General features: G+C 39.3%; 2 protein-coding genes across 2 annotated transcripts in view; one reads left to right on the forward strand and one right to left on the reverse strand.

Annotated features, from left to right (window-relative positions):
- Nucleotides 1–5,658, reverse strand: part of pip5k1bb (phosphatidylinositol-4-phosphate 5-kinase, type I, beta b) — a 33,149-nt gene extending 27,491 nt beyond the window's left edge. Inside the window, exon 1 of the mRNA XM_085294182.1 lies at nucleotides 5,412–5,658. The gene's annotated coding sequence lies outside the window, so the exon portion shown is untranslated. The remainder of the gene's footprint in view (nucleotides 1–5,411) is intronic.
- A 7,492-nt stretch (nucleotides 5,659–13,150) lies between these two features.
- On the forward strand, nucleotides 13,151–15,951 carry LOC146562445 (cobalamin binding intrinsic factor-like). Its single transcript, XM_085293122.1, has 5 exons — nucleotides 13,151–13,243; nucleotides 13,939–14,010; nucleotides 14,159–14,288; nucleotides 14,877–14,992; nucleotides 15,106–15,951. Exons 2-5 carry the CDS (start codon nucleotides 13,944–13,946, stop codon nucleotides 15,165–15,167), a joined length of 375 nt encoding a protein of 124 aa, XP_085149248.1. The 5' UTR covers nucleotides 13,151–13,243; nucleotides 13,939–13,943; the 3' UTR covers nucleotides 15,168–15,951.
- The last annotated feature ends 788 nt before the right edge of the window (nucleotides 15,952–16,739 follow it).

The following is a 16,739-nucleotide window of genomic DNA, read 5'->3' on the forward strand; positions in this document are numbered from 1 at the left end:
CATGCTGCAAGGAGAGCCCTGACACAAGTGTAAAAAAATGGGAGCTCCCTTCACTGAAAGCAGCTACCATCAATCACACAAGACGGAGCGTACAGCGTGTACTGAACACAGCATCCTTCTGAATCCTAAAAAAAACATGTTTCAGTGAGCTCGGCAGTGTGCATGTGGGCACAGTGATGTTCCCCTGACCATGCGTTCATCTCTAAACCTACATTTTATTCTGTGGTGTTGCATATTAGCATGGTGTTTGACCTTTTGATGACAAGAAATAAAGCAGAAAAGAAGGCGGGTGGGATTACACCTACAGAGTGGCCTTACCTTTGAAATGCAACATGAACAGAAGAAACAAGCTACACGGGGCGAGGGACGTAGGACAAAAGATGGAGGACAGCGAGAGGCAGAGATTCTGAAAAGCTGTCTTGTAAACGTGTAGTCGGGAGTTATATCAAGTTTTATTCTATGTAAACCCCCTTTTCTTGAGAGAAGAGATAAATCTGTGGTAATAAAGTCACAAAAAATGTCTCCATTTCATTATATAAGATAACTTGAGCAAGAGGAAACCCAGGGAGAAGATTCGGTCTATTTGTAATTCAGAGAGCGTCTCGTTCTAGCTCCACTCCGCATGAGAAGCTGTGAGGAGGAGGTCACCCTCTGTGTCCAGTGTGTCACATGATTCGGCTGAGGGCATGGGGGAGGTGGGGAGAAACATAGAGATGAGTTAATGGACAGAAAACAGAGACAATGTTCTTTAAAGACACAGAAGCAGAGACGCTGCTCCGATGGGACGGTACAGTACAGCACGGCTGTACAGAACGTACTACAGCAGGCTTATTATGCTTAACTACCAGTGATAACTAACCACAGCGAGCCTCTGCTCCCAACGTCAAGGCCCATGGATATCGCTACCATATGGAACAGAAACAATAGGAGACAGACTTGCCCATGTCAGTTTTACTAAAGCCTGCACTGTAGTCCAAAGGTCCTCATATTTCCCTTTAAGCCGAGAGAAGCCGTTTTATTACCTATGCATATCACAAACGTAAATGCTCTACTTCTGAGAATCCATAAATGATGTACTTCTCTGAAGTAGACTATCACATGATTAAAAGGGGAGTATATGGCCAGGCCTTTATTGACCCGAAGTCACAGGTTACTAAAAAAATAAATAAATGAATGAATTAAAAAAAAAAATAGAAGATTTATACTTTGACGACCGTCTCCATCCTCTCAACTCATTTCTACTTCCTGCCATCTCGCTCTGGCGCTCTAGTGTCCCCCAAGTGGGCCTCCGCAAACCTCGTCATTATCAGGGCATGAGAGTGGGAGGGGGCCACAGGGGACTCAGCCGGCCCAAAACAACAACAACAAAACATCACAACCTCCAAATAATCGGAATTCCTGCGATGCTGCCAACGGATCGCTCTGCCAGCAGCCTCCAACCGGCCAACACAACCACTAATGGTTATGCAGTGTAGAAGAACTATGAGCCAATTATGTCTGCAGGTCTCCTTTTTTTCCACTCTTTCAAAAGCTGGTGTTGACGTGCCGCTCGCCCACAGAGATGGGAATTCCCGTTTGGAGGTCATTAAGATCAAAACGATAATACCGGGAAGTTCTGCATCTGCTGCAAAGTACATGAAGACACCATCGCGGCGATGATCGCTGACGTTCTTTTAAAGATTGTCTCTGTATTTATAAGTATGAGGTTAGAAAGTCATTTTAAGTTTGTAGTAAGTTTGAGTTGGTCGCAGAAGCTGTGACATCCTGGCTTTTCATCACTAGAACGGCTGCCACTCAGCAGCATCTTTTCATCGTTCTTCAAGCAATAATTACAACACGCTGAACTTCAAACCACTGACTTAGTGGGGAAACAGCAAAAAAACACTAACATGCTTAAAATAAACACATGCATCACATTTATATCCAAATAAGATCCAACACTTCGATCAATTTAAATGGAGGGTTGCACAAAAGAAGCTAATTCAAGGCTATTTAAGTGGTTTAACTAAAAGAGCAACAAGGATGAGGGTGACGATCTGGAGATAACACATTAACGCTTTGAATATTGTGAGGTTTTCTTTCCATTCGGCAAACAACATGTGAATGTAGCTGAACTGTCATGAAATGCAAGTGAAGAGATCTACAGACGCCTTTTTTAGGGCTCCATGCCTAAAATAAATGATCAGATGGTACAATTGATGATGTGTCCCTTTAACTATCAGTTTGACTTATTTCACTTTGTATGAGAAGAGAAAAACTAAACTAAACACTTTTGATGCTGTGGTCTGCCAGACAAACCTGAACATATTTAATAAATTTGAACTTTTCTGTTCCTATCGCATATTCTCTTTGCGGTTTTTCCTCTTTCTTAGTTCCTGTATCTAACAAGTCACCTGGGGAGATGATTACCTCTTTGCTTATAACTCACAAAGTTTAAAGGGTGTGGCACAAAAATAGATAAGAGACTCTAGATTTAATGTTCTCACTGCCGCTGGTGGCCGTCAGTAGCAGGCCTATGTGGTATGTGCTGACACGAGTGGAGCCTGGCCAGTGAATGAGGACAATAAAACAGAACAGAAAGAGAGGGCGAGCCCACACTCTGCTCAGGAGGTCATGCTGGACAGACGTATGGAGCCTAAACCTCCAAATATGACTCGAGTGTGTCTGACTGGCTTGTTTGAAGGACATACATTGTTTTATTCACCGTCATCTGTATTATAGATGGATACCATTTAGCTCATTTTCTCTGTCCGTGTTAACTTCACAACCAAGGAGACTTTTTAAACCCGGAAACTTAGTGCATGTCGGATATTTAGACTCTCAAATGATACCATTATCTGCCTCAAACATGTACAGCCAGACTATACTAAAGATACTTCAGCTCTGGTATTTGGTCACTTTGACCCAGTGTATTAAATTGTTAATTTAGCAATTGATTAACCAAAAAGACCAACCAATAAAAAAAAAAGTAAATAAATTTCCAAACAGAAACTTTGCTTTGTAGTTTTTCTACTGTACTAGAAAAACTACAAAGCAGTTTTAACCCCATGAGGAGCTGAAGGGCAGAATACTGCTCTTCACTACACTTACTTCAGTACTTCACAAGCAACAAAGCAGGAATTAGCTTGGATTTCGCTACAGCGGAGCATTGAGCAGAAGCAAGAAAAGGCTGACATGGTGTCGGATAACCCAAGATGACAAACTCCAGAAAGAAAGCAAACACTCCCGTTATGCTTTCAGCTCGTTGCAACTGGAGCGCAGCATGTTAGACAGCTTCAAAACAGACTGCAGACAATAGTGAGGGAGGATCCTCAGAGAGAAGAGCTAGAATGGCTGTAGTGGGAGGAGAGGTCGCACTGAACACACACAAACATTACCAGGTACCAGATTTCATTTTCACAACACAGTGAGACTTTTTTTTTCTCTAATCTGAACATGTTGAATGTGACCAGTGTGGCACACAGGGGTGTGTGTGGCACACAGGGGTGTGTGTGGCACACAGGGGTGTGTGTGGCACACTGGTCACTCAAACCATTATCTGGAATGAGAGCGCTGCAAGCTAATGTTCAGACCACTGACTTATGTAACTGTCTTAATGAGTCTCATATGCCTGTTATTTTGGTCATATCACAAGACTGAACTTAAAAACCCTACAGCTGGTAATTGTGCTACCTTTTTACACAGGGTGCTCATATATTTGGGAAAAAAAGCTGTATGAGCGCCCTGTGAGGCCCCTCTGCAAACAAGTACCTCTGTTTAATTACTGAAGTAAGAAAGAATCCGGTAAAACTCCAGGGAAAGACACAAAACTGCAGAAAGTCACAGAATCATCAAATATGATTTGTGTTGACAGTTTGGGCTTCGCGGTGCTGAGGCACTTCTGCTGCCACTCAAATGGAAAACATTATGTAATGCACAAATGCTTTTCACTCTTTTCAGTGCAAAGGCAGCAGGCAGCACAGGACAGGAGCACAGGTGTTACTCCCAAGGAGAGAGCAGGGGATTTGCATGAGCCATTTTCCTGTCAAAAATCCTGCGGCAAGCTGGTCAGCCTGGACAAACCCCACCTGTCTCCCAGTCAAATGAAGCAGGAACAGGAAGTTAATGAAGAGATTACACATTTATATATAGATGCTTTGTCTTTGTAGTATAGGCCGGCTTGGAGCTAGTCAGATTTGACTGATTATTCAAATTAGCGTCTAATTTCTGCAATATCTCAAGGACCAATGAGAAGATATTTGAGCAGCATTTGTTGCTTTATGAACCACAACGTGAATAACACCAGAAGCATTTCCAAAAGGAGGAATTTATCATCAACTGCTCCTCATAACCGAGAGAAAACTGCACTCTTATGCTTTCCATGTGATTATTCACAGCAACAAAGCAAAACTCAGTGAAGTCAATCATATATCACGTAAAAAAGAAACTCGTTAGCTGAGCCGCAACTAAACAGTATCTAAAGCAGCCTACAGGTTGTGGCTCTTCTTTTGGACTCTTAAAACTGTTTCACAGTGGTCGCAGCTCAGGCCTTTGGTGTGGAGGCGCATCGGGATGAAAGGGGCTGTCTGTGAGGAGCTCAGCTGCCAAATACCAGCAGAGAAATGTAGCACCTCGCTGTAGAAAGAGCAGTGAGAACGTGACAGATGCTGAGGCGCGGGCCAGCACGTACAGAGAGAAATTTGGTGTTTTGCATGTCAAATGCAGGAAAGGTTCCTGAGAAGTGTATCCACGTGCCAGGCCATGAAATGTGGAAATCTAATTGTCGTTCACCAGGCTCTCAAAACACACACAGGAAGTTAAAAAGATCACTTCACCCATTAACTGTCATCACATTTCGAACCACACTTTCCTTGCTCCATCCTCAGTTGCACAACTTCCAACTATGCTTGCCTCATTTCCCATCAAACTGTCTGTTTCTCTGTAAATGTGCAAGCCCAGGCTCACATGTGCAGATACATGAGGGGGGGAAACTTCATTTAATAGAAAACAGCTATAAAATATATATAAAGGAAGACAGAACTGTAGAGCAGCACTCATCTAAATAAAATCAACAAGATTTACATTCAGAGTGAAGGATGGAATTCACCTGATGTCACACGTGAACTTAGCATGAATATGTTAAGAAGATCTAAAATTATGACTCTTTCGGCAGAACATATCTTTTCTTTCTTTTTTTAAACTGAGTTATTCAGAGAAATGACACCTCCACCTCTTTATCAGACAACAAACGGAGCAGCTGGCTGACTCGCACACCTGCAGTTGTTCACCTGTCGTGACAACACCTGAGAACTGACGCTGTGAGACACAATGTCCACAAGGTTGTAAAAGATGTTGGGTGAACATCTGTGTCGGTGGCTACTGTCATTTTGTTTTCGTCTGTACGAATCTTTGGTGTGACGCATCAAACTCACAGTAATCGTCTTCTTCTTCTGCGCAGTCTTGTGGAAATATTCCCGTCTGAGCGGCTGCTGCAGTCTTTACCTTTCTGTTTCTTCAACGCGACTAGCCACCGATACAAAACTGCGGTTTAGAGTAGGACACGCAGCGTTTATTTCCACCGCAGGCTGGCTATGAACTGAGTCCTCCTCCTCTGCCGAGCAGACCTGTGTCGTGTGTCTCTGCCTCCCAGCCCTGCCTCTTTACAGCCGTGCCATTCAGTGCGCCACTGGATTCAAGCGAGTACGAAAAGTGGCACGAGCACGCCCTCTGCTGGCAGCAGCAAATCTCACAGTTTCGTTAAGCATCAATTTAGATCCAAGTTCAGCAGGGGCAGCAGGTGGTGCTGTGTGCTGGCACCATCCACCTTCTAGCAAGAAGGTCCAGGGTGGAGAGTTTCAGTGTCGGCTGTGCGTGTTTTCCCCGTGTCTGCGTGGGTTCCTCCCCAAAATCCAGAAACATGCACGTTAGGGTAGTGATTCTAATGTGAGTGTGTTAGCCCTGTAACAGACTGGCGACCTGTCCAGGGTGTACCCTGCTTCTCGCCCTAGGAAAAAGGGATGGAAGTGACATTAATATAAAGTTATCTTCAAATTCACTGGAGGGTAACTCATCCTGTTAACAAATATTTATTTATCGAAACACACATGATAAATCTTTGCGGTCAGGCTGGGATGCAGTGCTGCAAACATCGTCTGAAAATTTGCATACTTCCATCTATACAGAGTGTGAATGCATTTAATGTTCACTCAGCTCTCAGCGGTGTCTCCAGAGCTGTGGACTTGTGTTAGGTGCACAGTCACAGCAGGCTCACTGAAACATGGTGATATTAATATGAATGATATCACAGTAGAAAACAAATAAATGTTAACAGTTGTTTTGTTTTTTTTATTTTAGTAACCTTTGTTGTTGTTGATTCTGTGGTGTTGTGTATAGGAGCAAACCAAAGACCAGCAGCCCCCCCCCCAAAAAAAAACCTGTGGAAACAAGAAGTTGATATTTACAACTTCTAATTACACAATAAATAAAATATGTTAAAATTTAGATCTCACCTGACTATCATCATATTACAAATATTCTGGCCATCAACAAAGTTAGAAGCATTAAATTGGCATAGTTTAAAAAAATGCTGTGTTAGTAGCAGAAGCGATTGTTTTATTAAAAAGAAAACATGAGAAAGTATGGCAACTAAAATCTCCACCACTTACAAACAACACATGTCACAGCTTAGGGTGACTAAGGGTGTGGTGGAAAGGGAGAAACTTCATTTAGAAAGAACAGCATCAGTTACTGTACATTTAAAAGGTACCCGAGGATTTTTGTCAATGTAATTTCTCAGTTTAATTCAAGTAAATGGCTCATTTATGATATCAGCTAACCAAGAACACCACACAGAGCTCAGAGATCCTACATAGACAGAAAAGGATTTACCAAACCCTTCAAAGCAAATGTTTGAACTTTTTTCAGGTAACTTTCTTGAGTCATTACTGACTGACATATATGATACTTGACTACCCTATTTAGATACGGGAAATTGTTAAAAGTCTGGAATGTCTTTGAACACTTTCCTTTCAACAAGTTTAGTTAGTAATTTATTTTTTAGTATATCACTTTCTGATGGTAACCCACTTTCTCTTTAACTGCTCAATCTAGCACTTCTTGTTTTGCTGATAGTCAAAATATGTTAAATATGCTGTCAGGTGTGATGTAAATCTATCTTTCTATTCTTATTGGTTCTGGAAGAAAGCATCATGTCACCCAGTTATTCCTGGAAGAACAGTCAATTCCAGGAATGGCTGGCCTACTGAAATTACTCCAACAACTCATCCAAGTTGATACCAAAAAAAAAGAAAAAACCCTTAAAAAACAACACAGAGCAAAATCTAAAGAAGTGCAGGCCTCACTTGTCTCATTTATAGTCAGAGTTTATGATTCAACAATAAAAAAAAAAGACTGGGCAAAAATGGCATCCATGGGAGAGTTTAAGGAGAAAACCACTACTGACCAAAAAGAAGATGAAGGCTCATTTTAAATTTGCAAAACAAAAACAAAAAACCCATCTGAATGATCCCCAAGGATGATTTGCTCTAAGTGATGGGTCGATGAATTCTGCTCTCAGAAAATCCTCAAGGAGAATGTCCGGCCATCAGTTTGTGCCCTGAAGCTCAAATGCACTTTGGTTATGCAAGGACAATGAAAAAACAACAGACACTTTTATGGTATTTTCATTTTAATGGAGAGAGACTATGAAAGAAAAATCCTTAAAAGCAAATTACATCCAAATGACTGGCCCTAGGGGTCAGTTCATTTATCTATGAAACTGAAAAAAAAAAAAAAAGTTGTTCACGAGGCTCATAAAACTATTAATGATCCATCCAATATCCTTTTTCCAGAGCACAAGTTCTTACCCTTATGGAGCCCAAAAGGTTGATTCTGTTCATCTGGATGTTTCAGTGAGAGAAATGTTTCATCACTCATCCAAGTGTTTCTCCAGTCTCAGCTGACCACATCTTTCTCATAGTCATCCTCACATCATGAGGTAAAATCTTGCATCGTGCTCCAGACTGAGGGTGTTTGATGGTCATTTTATATTTCTTCCATTTCTGAATAATCGCACCAACAGCGGTCTCCTCACCAAGCTTTTTGCCGAGGGTCTTGTAGCCGCTTCCCGCCTTGTGCAGGTCTACACTCTTGTCTCTGGCTCTGATGGTGGTGAGGCTGGAAGGTTTCTAGAGCTCTGGCTGGGTTGTAGGGGATCAAATAGTTACTTCACTCAATGAAATCCCAATCAATCCATAAATTTTATATAATGTGGTTCTCCCCCCCCCCCCCCCCTTTTTTTTGGTTGATATTCTGTCTCTCAGCATTGAAATGATGCTGCCAAAATATTAGAGACTTCATTTCTTTGCATATGAACAAACTTGCAAATTCAGCAGGAGATCAAATAATTATTTCTCTGACTGAATTTGTTTTTCTGTCAGATTTGGAGAAACTTGACTTCGGTGCTGTGTCTGGTGAGTATGGGTGTATTGTAAAGCATAATTTAACTTTTTAAATTTGAAGTATTATAGATTGATACAAAAGAATATTGTTTGTGTTTTTGGATTGCGTTATCAGCAGTACTCCAAAGTGTCCACAAGAGGTCTCTCAGGTCCACAATAACAAATCATAAAAGGTTGCATACAGCAGAAAACACATCTGGTAAAAGTGTATAGAATGGTTTTATAGTGGGCCACTTGGCCTACTTGGTACTGAGAAATGCCCACTAGAAGAATGGCCACCAGGGCAAAACAATGGTTTTGACTTAATCAGCATTAACCTCGATTAACCCCCTGAGTTTGATGACTGAGGTTGACCAATATAATTAATTCATTTAGAGTGCTAAAAGAATTAATTGAATACATCAGAGGTCACTAACACTGTGAGTCTGAGTCCAGACCCACAAGCTGTCCCATACAGACATGGACCCACAACCAAAACAGATTTAAAACCTGATGGGCGCTTCTATTTTAATTGGTGCAGTTTTTCTGCTCTTTACGGTAGCGGCTCTCTGGCTGAAGAAACACAGGCAAATTGGATACAAGTTCAGCCACTCAGTCAATTAAATTTGTGCATTCCGGGTGCTAAACACTTGGACTCTGCAGCCCTGACAGCGTAGAGTTACATGTGAAAAGAGTAGAAAGAAGAAGAAAGACAGCAATGTAGAAAAAAAAGGGAGAAATACAGACGATAGCACTGGAGAAAGTGGAGAAAAAGAAAATAGAAAAACAGTGAATTGAAGAAAGGGAGCGAAAAATCAGGAAAAAATATGGTTGTGCAAAAAAAGAAACATGGAAAGTGAAAATAGAGCATTTAATGAGTAAATGCTGGAGTTCTCCACATGCAGTCGGTTGATCGCCTAATAAAACACAAAAGGGGAAATACAAGCTTTTCCTCCATTTATGTAATTTTTCTGTAGTTAGTTTATTTCAAAATGCATCATTTTCTTATTTTCTGTTATTTTGAAAAGGACCTCTACTTTAAAATTTTTAATGTGCGCATTTAACATGTCACTAGTCAAACATATATGTTTAGTTCTATGTTGCGTGAACAGAATATTTTTTTATATACTACATATAATGAAAATGTTTTTGATACCTTTATCACACTGTTTATGTGATTAGACATTGTGATGTTTGCTTCAAGAAATTTTCTCCAGCTGGAACTCTTTAAATTTTAGTTGAATACCCCTGAAATACACCATTAAAGAATTAATAAATTAATAATTATTTAATGAAACAGATAATGAATTCATTAAATGTGATTATAAATTAAAATTTGAAATGATAAAAAATTTTTTAAAAGATTTTCAATGACATTAATTGTTATTTAATTATTTATTTATGTAATTAATTTATTAATACCTGTGGCTGCTGTCACCAGCAGTTATGCAGTTTAAGATAATTTCATGGTTTTAAGTTGCAATAAATAAGTTAAGATACTTTATTTTTAATAAATCAGATTGTAATGTATACATTGTTGGTTTTAAAAACTCACATTTAAAGGTTTTACAGAATGTTTCCAGGGTGGAACCAATGTTCAGTCTGTTGTTTGGGTTGACAGTATTTTCAGTTACACGCCACACTCGGTAGAGGGCAGCATGCTTTCCTTTCTTAGTTGGTGCCTGGTACAGATTTGGAGACACATGCAACGAAGTTTTCCACCTGTGGGTAAAGAGTGTGCACTGCAAGATGTGTTTTCATTAAGAACAACTTACTGTGAAAATTGATTATTTTATGTTGTTTATACAGTTCTCACGGCATCGTTGGTAGCACCTGTGTCCAATAAATGCCAGTAAAAATCAAAAACACATTGTGTTTGTTTTTCAACTTAGCGGGAGCTACAAAACCTATTTTAATTAATTAACAACACATTTAATTCATTATTTAAATTATGTATTTATTTAAGTCATTTTGGCACTACTTTGACACGCTGTGAAATAGAGCTACAGATCAAAAATAACTTATGTGGTGTGCACTACATATACCATGGCAGCAGTGGCAAGACCGAGCAAACAGTATAAGCAAGACTGTAGACTGACAGAACAGGTAGTGAGAGACTATCGGATGGCCCTGATGAGGGCTTTTTAAGGGAACTAGCTAAGCCTCTCGGTGTGGCTGGCTGCAGTAATCGCTGCCAGTCTGCCGTAGCCATACGAGAGGTGAGTTGTATTGTTCCGCACACGATATAGCTAAGTAGTACAGCCACGTAAAACATGTTTGATTAGCTGACGAGCACCGAGTCTAATAAGTGCTTAGTGGACACATGTCCAACATCAGTTTTATGTACTTTTCATTTGTTTATTATTGTGTAAAACTGTATGCTAAAGCGGAATGCTAACGAGATGTTCTGCCGTAGTGTGCTGTGCGGAGTGGTGTGTGGCGAGCCTGTGCACTGATAATACACCATTGTTTCCATTCAGGCAATAAAGTGGCAACGATCGATAAGAGACTCCTTGTCTTTTTAAAAAACACAACACAACGCAGAGTCGAGGAGTCTGTTTGGGCCGAACTGTTGCAGCGGGATGAAGCAGAAACCGGTTACACCAGTTATCCGGCACAACTGGTTGGGAAAGAAAAAGGAAAGAATAATACACGGAAAATAGTCTTCTAAGAAGTTTTGGCACCAAACTGGAAGAGCAATTGAAGCCAAAAAATGTTGGCAGCACACCTTACTTTGTGAAGCATGAATGCTGACAATGTGTTATTCATGTTCCAAATGATACAACTCAACACCAAAATATTAGCATTTCACAATGTAACTTAAACATCTCATTCGAGATGACTGTCTGATTGTTTCATTATAGTGATTTAATTATCAATTGATACAACTGCTCAATTACATAATGAAAAAGACCAAAGTCTGAAAAATATTTAATATGCAACTTACAAATAGATTACACAAACATGATACGCTTTCTTGGTCCCCTTCCTGGTCTACACGCATGGTTACTCAGTGAGGGCAAAAGGTAAAAGTGAAAAAGTGTCTCTGTGCTCCCACTAAATAATGTCCACAGTTTACACCAGAGCAAGATATAGGGAAGCACCTCAACACAGTTCACACATTATTCCTCAATGGCTGAAGGGAAACCCGCAGCCGAGGTCCGGTAAAGACACGCTGTGAAATGGAGCTACAGATCAAAAATATTTAGGATTATTGATTTGTTTACCTTGGGTTTATACAGTTCTCACGGCATCGTTGGTAGCACCTGTGTCCAATAAATGGCAGTAAAAATCCAAAACACATTGTGTCTGTTTTTCAACTTGGAGGGAGTTACAATACCTATTTGAATTAATTAACAACACATTTAATTCATTATTTAAATTATGTATTTATTTAAGTCATTTTGGCACTCTGTGCATTCCATATTCCATGGCAGCAGTGGCAAGACCGAGCAAACAGTATAAGCAAGACTGTAGACTGACAGAACAGGTAGTGAGAGACTATCTGATGGCTCTGATGAGGGCTTAAAAAGCAGAGGCAAAGGGAACTAGCTAAGGAGGAAGAACTGAGACTAAAAGATCAGACTAAAGGCATACCAGTTATCTGGCACAAATGGTTGGGAAAGAAAAAGGAAAGAAGAATACACGGAAAATAGTCTTACAAGAGGTTTCAGCACCAAACCTGAAAAACAAATGAATGCACACAAATTAGGTCGGGAGGAAAGACTGAGACTGAAAAAAACAAACTCAGGGCGGACCAGTTATCTGCCACAACTGGTTTGGGTAGAACAAGGAAATAGAAGAGTCTTCTAAGAAGTTTCAGCACCAAACCAGAAAAAGGATCAAACCCACACAATGTACTTTCTGTCGGCAGCACACCTTACTCTTTGAAGTATTCATGAAGTATTTATGTTCCAAATGATACAGCTTAGCATCAAATTATTACCATTTCTCAACCTAACTTACACATGCATTTGAGATGACTGTTTGATTGTTTCATTACAGTCTTCTAACTGTCAAGGAATAAAAGTGCTCAATTATGTAAAGAAAAACAAAGACTGAAGTCTGACAAATAAGGTACGTGTAAATTCAAACAGAGATCCTGGAAACACGATTAACTTTCTAGGTCACCCTCCTGGCCTACTTGCATGGCTACTCAGCAAGAAGGCAAAAGTGAAAAATTCTCTGTGCTCCTATTAAACAGTGTAAAACAATTTCCACATTTTTTACACAGGACCAAGATAAAGGCAAGCAATACACAGGATACACAATTCATTAAATTACAATTTAATATAAGGTTATACTTTATAAAGGATTTGCAGACACAAGCACGCAGGATTTTCTCACTGTGAAAATCCTTAATAAAAATTGCACATTACATTTTTAAATTAGCATTATTTTTTGTCCTTTTATAGTGACAGGAAAGCAGCAGGAGAGAGAGAGAGGGGAACACATACAGCAAATTCAAACCTGCAATTAAACAATTAATTGCAGAAAAAATTGCCAGATGTAGCAAATGTTATATGAATTAAAAGTCCTCCTATGCAATTTAATATACATGGTCACCTTTTGTCATTCGATAACATCCATGGTTAGTCAACACAGATATAAGCTTCTCTTTTTTTTGATTGCACAAGTAAAGGGCTTGGTTATTTTTCTGTATCATCATTGGTTGTTTCTGTATAATGCTATGTGTGGCACAGAGGTATAAAAGTTCCTAATCTGTAGTTCAGCTTCAACTTGAGGAGGAGGAACTGTTCAACTGAAAAGTTACAACCTCCACGGCTGCATTCTTACACATTTATTGAAAACAGAACTTGAAAAAGGTAAGAATATCTTTAAATATCATTGATAATAAATAAAAGCAGTTTACCTTTGATCTACTAACATACTAAAGCGATTTCCATGTCTCCTTTTTTTTCAAAGGCACAGTAACCTTTAATATTTAAATGTATCCAGTCTAACGTTTCAGATTTCTAACATGCAGTCTTTATATTAGAAATAAAAGGCAGCACCCAAAGCGGTCAAAATTAAAATAGTTTACTTGAATTAAAATGTTTATTTTACTGCTCTGTGCGGTTCTGTTACATTTTTCATGTTTTTTACAGATTTTTGTCACCATTTTATCATCTGCTAACGTCTCTGATTAGAGTAGGCTACACTCACAGGGATAACATGACACATGAAATCCTGGGCATTCAGAGTCTGAAGCAGAAAGCCTGACTTAACAGGGAAAGTTGATGACCACTAATGAGATACTCTTTATCTCCAACTTAGACTTTAGGGTTTATCAAGCAAGAAAAGCTTAACTTTGTTGAACTTCCTTAATATTGCACACCTCACTTTTAGATGACTTGATAAACTCACGTACCAAATAAAAATAATAATAAAACACGAAGAGGTTTTATTCCATTATAAATGCTGTATTTTGGGATGGTGATACTCAGTGTTCAGGAACTGCTTTCCACAACGTATGTTTGTGTTCATGTTTGCATATCAAAATTTTCTGTTTGCCCTGCAGTTGAAATGAAGAAGCCTGCTCTCCTCTCTGCAGCCCTGCTGCTGCTGTTTTTTGTTGGGACATCAGCTCAGGGTAACCTTTAGTGTTTTTTTCCTGTGTTGCTAAATAAAAAACAAAAAGAAATGCCAAAAAATCCTTGAAAAGTCACATAGATTAATCGCCTTTATTGTTTTTCTGCTCATCTTCGGTAAACTAACTTCACCCTCCTTTGTTATTTAAGGTAACACTAACTTCAGAGTGCAAGTGAATGTGCCACCCACTAACATTAAGACCTACAACACTTTTACTGCTTATAGAGGCAGCCTCTTCGGTGGACTGACGAGACTGAGATACTCAAACCAAGGCTTCAAGTAAGACCATCACATCAACTATTTCCTTACTAGAAGAAGCCATACATTTACTTTTGTTCTCTTAATGTTTAATTAAAATTGAGACCCCGTATATCTGGGTGTGAATTTTTAATTCCAGATGACTAATTGTGCCCTGGAATGTTTCTTGACATCTTAAAAAAACAAATCTTCATACTTTTTTCTTACAGTAGACCACAGAAACCTGTATATGTACAGTACAGTCAAAAATCACATAACATCTTTAGCTTTAAGAAATGCCTTCCTTTCATTAATGTTTCACATGGCCCCATATGAGCAAGCACTTGGCGACAGTAGAAAGATAAACTCCCTTTTAACAGAGAAGAACTTCGCACTGAACCAGGCTCAGGGGGACCCATCTGCTGTGACCTGCTGGGTGTGAGGGGAGGGAGACAGGACAAAAGACGCACCGTGGAAAAGAGCCAGAGATTAATAATAACTAATAACTGAATGCAGAGTTCTGTGTAAAAACATAGAGAGTGAAACTATTTGCATTGTTAAAAAGGATTTCATAGTTATATTAAAAACTGTCCACTTCACTCTTTAAAAAGTCATTCCCTATGTTTCCAGCTTTCAGTACATACCACATGATGACTATGGACCATTCCTTCAGAGTGTAAATGGTTTGGCAGGAAATTCATCACACTACTGGCAACTGCTGAGTGGTACAACCCCACTCAATGTTGGTGAGTGAACCAATCTCACAATGTGTAAGATAAGCTGAGGTCAGACATTTGATGCACACAATCTAACTTGTCGTATTATATAATATTCTCTGAACTTTTACATTTTTTTACAGGTATGGGATGTTACCTTCCAACTGCAAATGAAGTCGTCACCCTGAAATACACGAAAATTTAAGACAATCTAAAGTCTTATTGTGACTTATGGTCAACCAATACCCTTTGATCTTTGGCAAGTTGAGGTGAATAATTGACTTGTGTCATTTTTTTTCTTGGGAGTCTTCTAATCATAAATCAGTAGCCTATCACTGGCTTAGATTCTTTTACTGTGTTTCTGTCAGACTTTATGAATTAAGATTACAGCGTTAATCTACAATTCTGCCACAGTGTAGTAATCTGGAGTAATAGAAAACTCCATTAGTCACAAGAGCAGTCAGTAAAACATATACAACAACTTGAACTGTTTTTTAATTTACTGCCTTTATGGCAACTTTTATTGTGTTTGAGAGCAATTAGTAGTTTCTCAACTTGCCCCTGACTGCCATAATTTTACATTCAAATTCCATATTTGATGCTTACAAGTGGTCTCAGTTTTACTGTAAAAGGATGGTGTGGTTATACAGTAGACTGCCCAGAGACTGCTGGCCAGCAAAAACAGCAGGGGGGGTCAGCTGCTGACTCCATGTCAAAATAGCTTCTTTATCCTGCAAATCAAGTTATCAACAGCTTGCGAGTCAAAAGGCTTCTGAGATTGACTGGGCTGCTGACCTCCCCTATTTTTGAGCTTTTGGGGGTTTATTAGAGTGGCAAAATAAGATCAAATTCATTGCTGAATAATTTTTGTATGAGTGCATTTTTATTGTTGAATAAAATGTTACTGATTATTAGTGTTATCTTCCTCAGGCATTAAATAAAGCATGTAACTTGTAGTCCAAGTAAAATGTTTCTAGCCTTGGTTTGTTTTATTTTTACACAGGCTTATTTAAAGTGTTGTTAGCATGTCCACCATTATGTATCCTAAAACAATGACAGCTCTAGACCAGGGGTGTCAAAAATCAGGCCAGAGGCCAGAAACGGCTGTGAGATTATCATACTATCTTATGCCACCTTATCCTTCTAATCAAATAATTGTTGAATCATTATACGGCTATAGGCCACATTATGCCTTGGATTAAAAATTATGAAATCATTACACTGTTTTATGATGCATTATACTGCTGAGTTATAAGAAATGCTGCTTGTGTAGAATCATGGCCTTCCTTTTCTGATTACAAAGAGAACAGAACATACTGTAGAGGTTTTCTGCCCCATCTCATCAGGCAGAGATAAAACAGGAAGCCAAAGCCGTCACTTAGGCGCCGTAAGAGAGAAAGAATGTGGATGTTTATGTTTTATGACTTTGGAGGGGGGCTGAAGCTATAAGAATGTGAGAAACAGTCATACACTTCCAGATCTGGCGGACACCCTCCTGTCCACATCTCCCATCCGGATGTTTATGCTCAAAGTGTTGTATGGAATAATGAGAATCGTATGGAATGAAGAGATTGTTGATTGAGCATTTATACACCGAGTGCTGTTCTTCCTTCAGCCCAAAGATAAAAGAATTGGGAGATTTAACACGGCCCGTCAAAGACTCCATTCCGACCCTCTGGATGGCTCAGGAAAATGTGAAGGAGTGCATAGATTTTGAACTTCTAACTGTATTTTCATAAGTTTAAAGCTTTTCCTATTAATAAAGAGCCCGCCTCAT

The sequence above is a fragment of the Mchenga conophoros genome, linkage group LG12, assembly GCF_057382185.1.
Source record: "Mchenga conophoros isolate Kocher_MC1m ecotype Shallow Benthic linkage group LG12, M_conophoros_male_GT1.1, whole genome shotgun sequence".
In the NCBI taxonomy this organism is placed as follows: Eukaryota; Metazoa; Chordata; class Actinopteri; order Cichliformes; family Cichlidae; genus Mchenga; species Mchenga conophoros.

Bases quoted from the DNA above. Each gene is read 5' to 3' on its own strand.
- LOC146562445 (XM_085293122.1), top strand. From the start codon at position 13,944: ATGAAGAAGCCTGCTCTCCTCTCTGCAGCCCTGCTGCTGCTGTTTTTT. The intron at 14,289-14,876 runs GTAAGACCATCA...CTATGTTTCCAG, and splicing joins TACTCAAACCAAGGCTTCAA to CTTTCAGTACATACCACATG. The intron at 14,993-15,105 runs GTGAGTGAACCA...ATTTTTTTACAG, and splicing joins TACAACCCCACTCAATGTTG to GTATGGGATGTTACCTTCCA.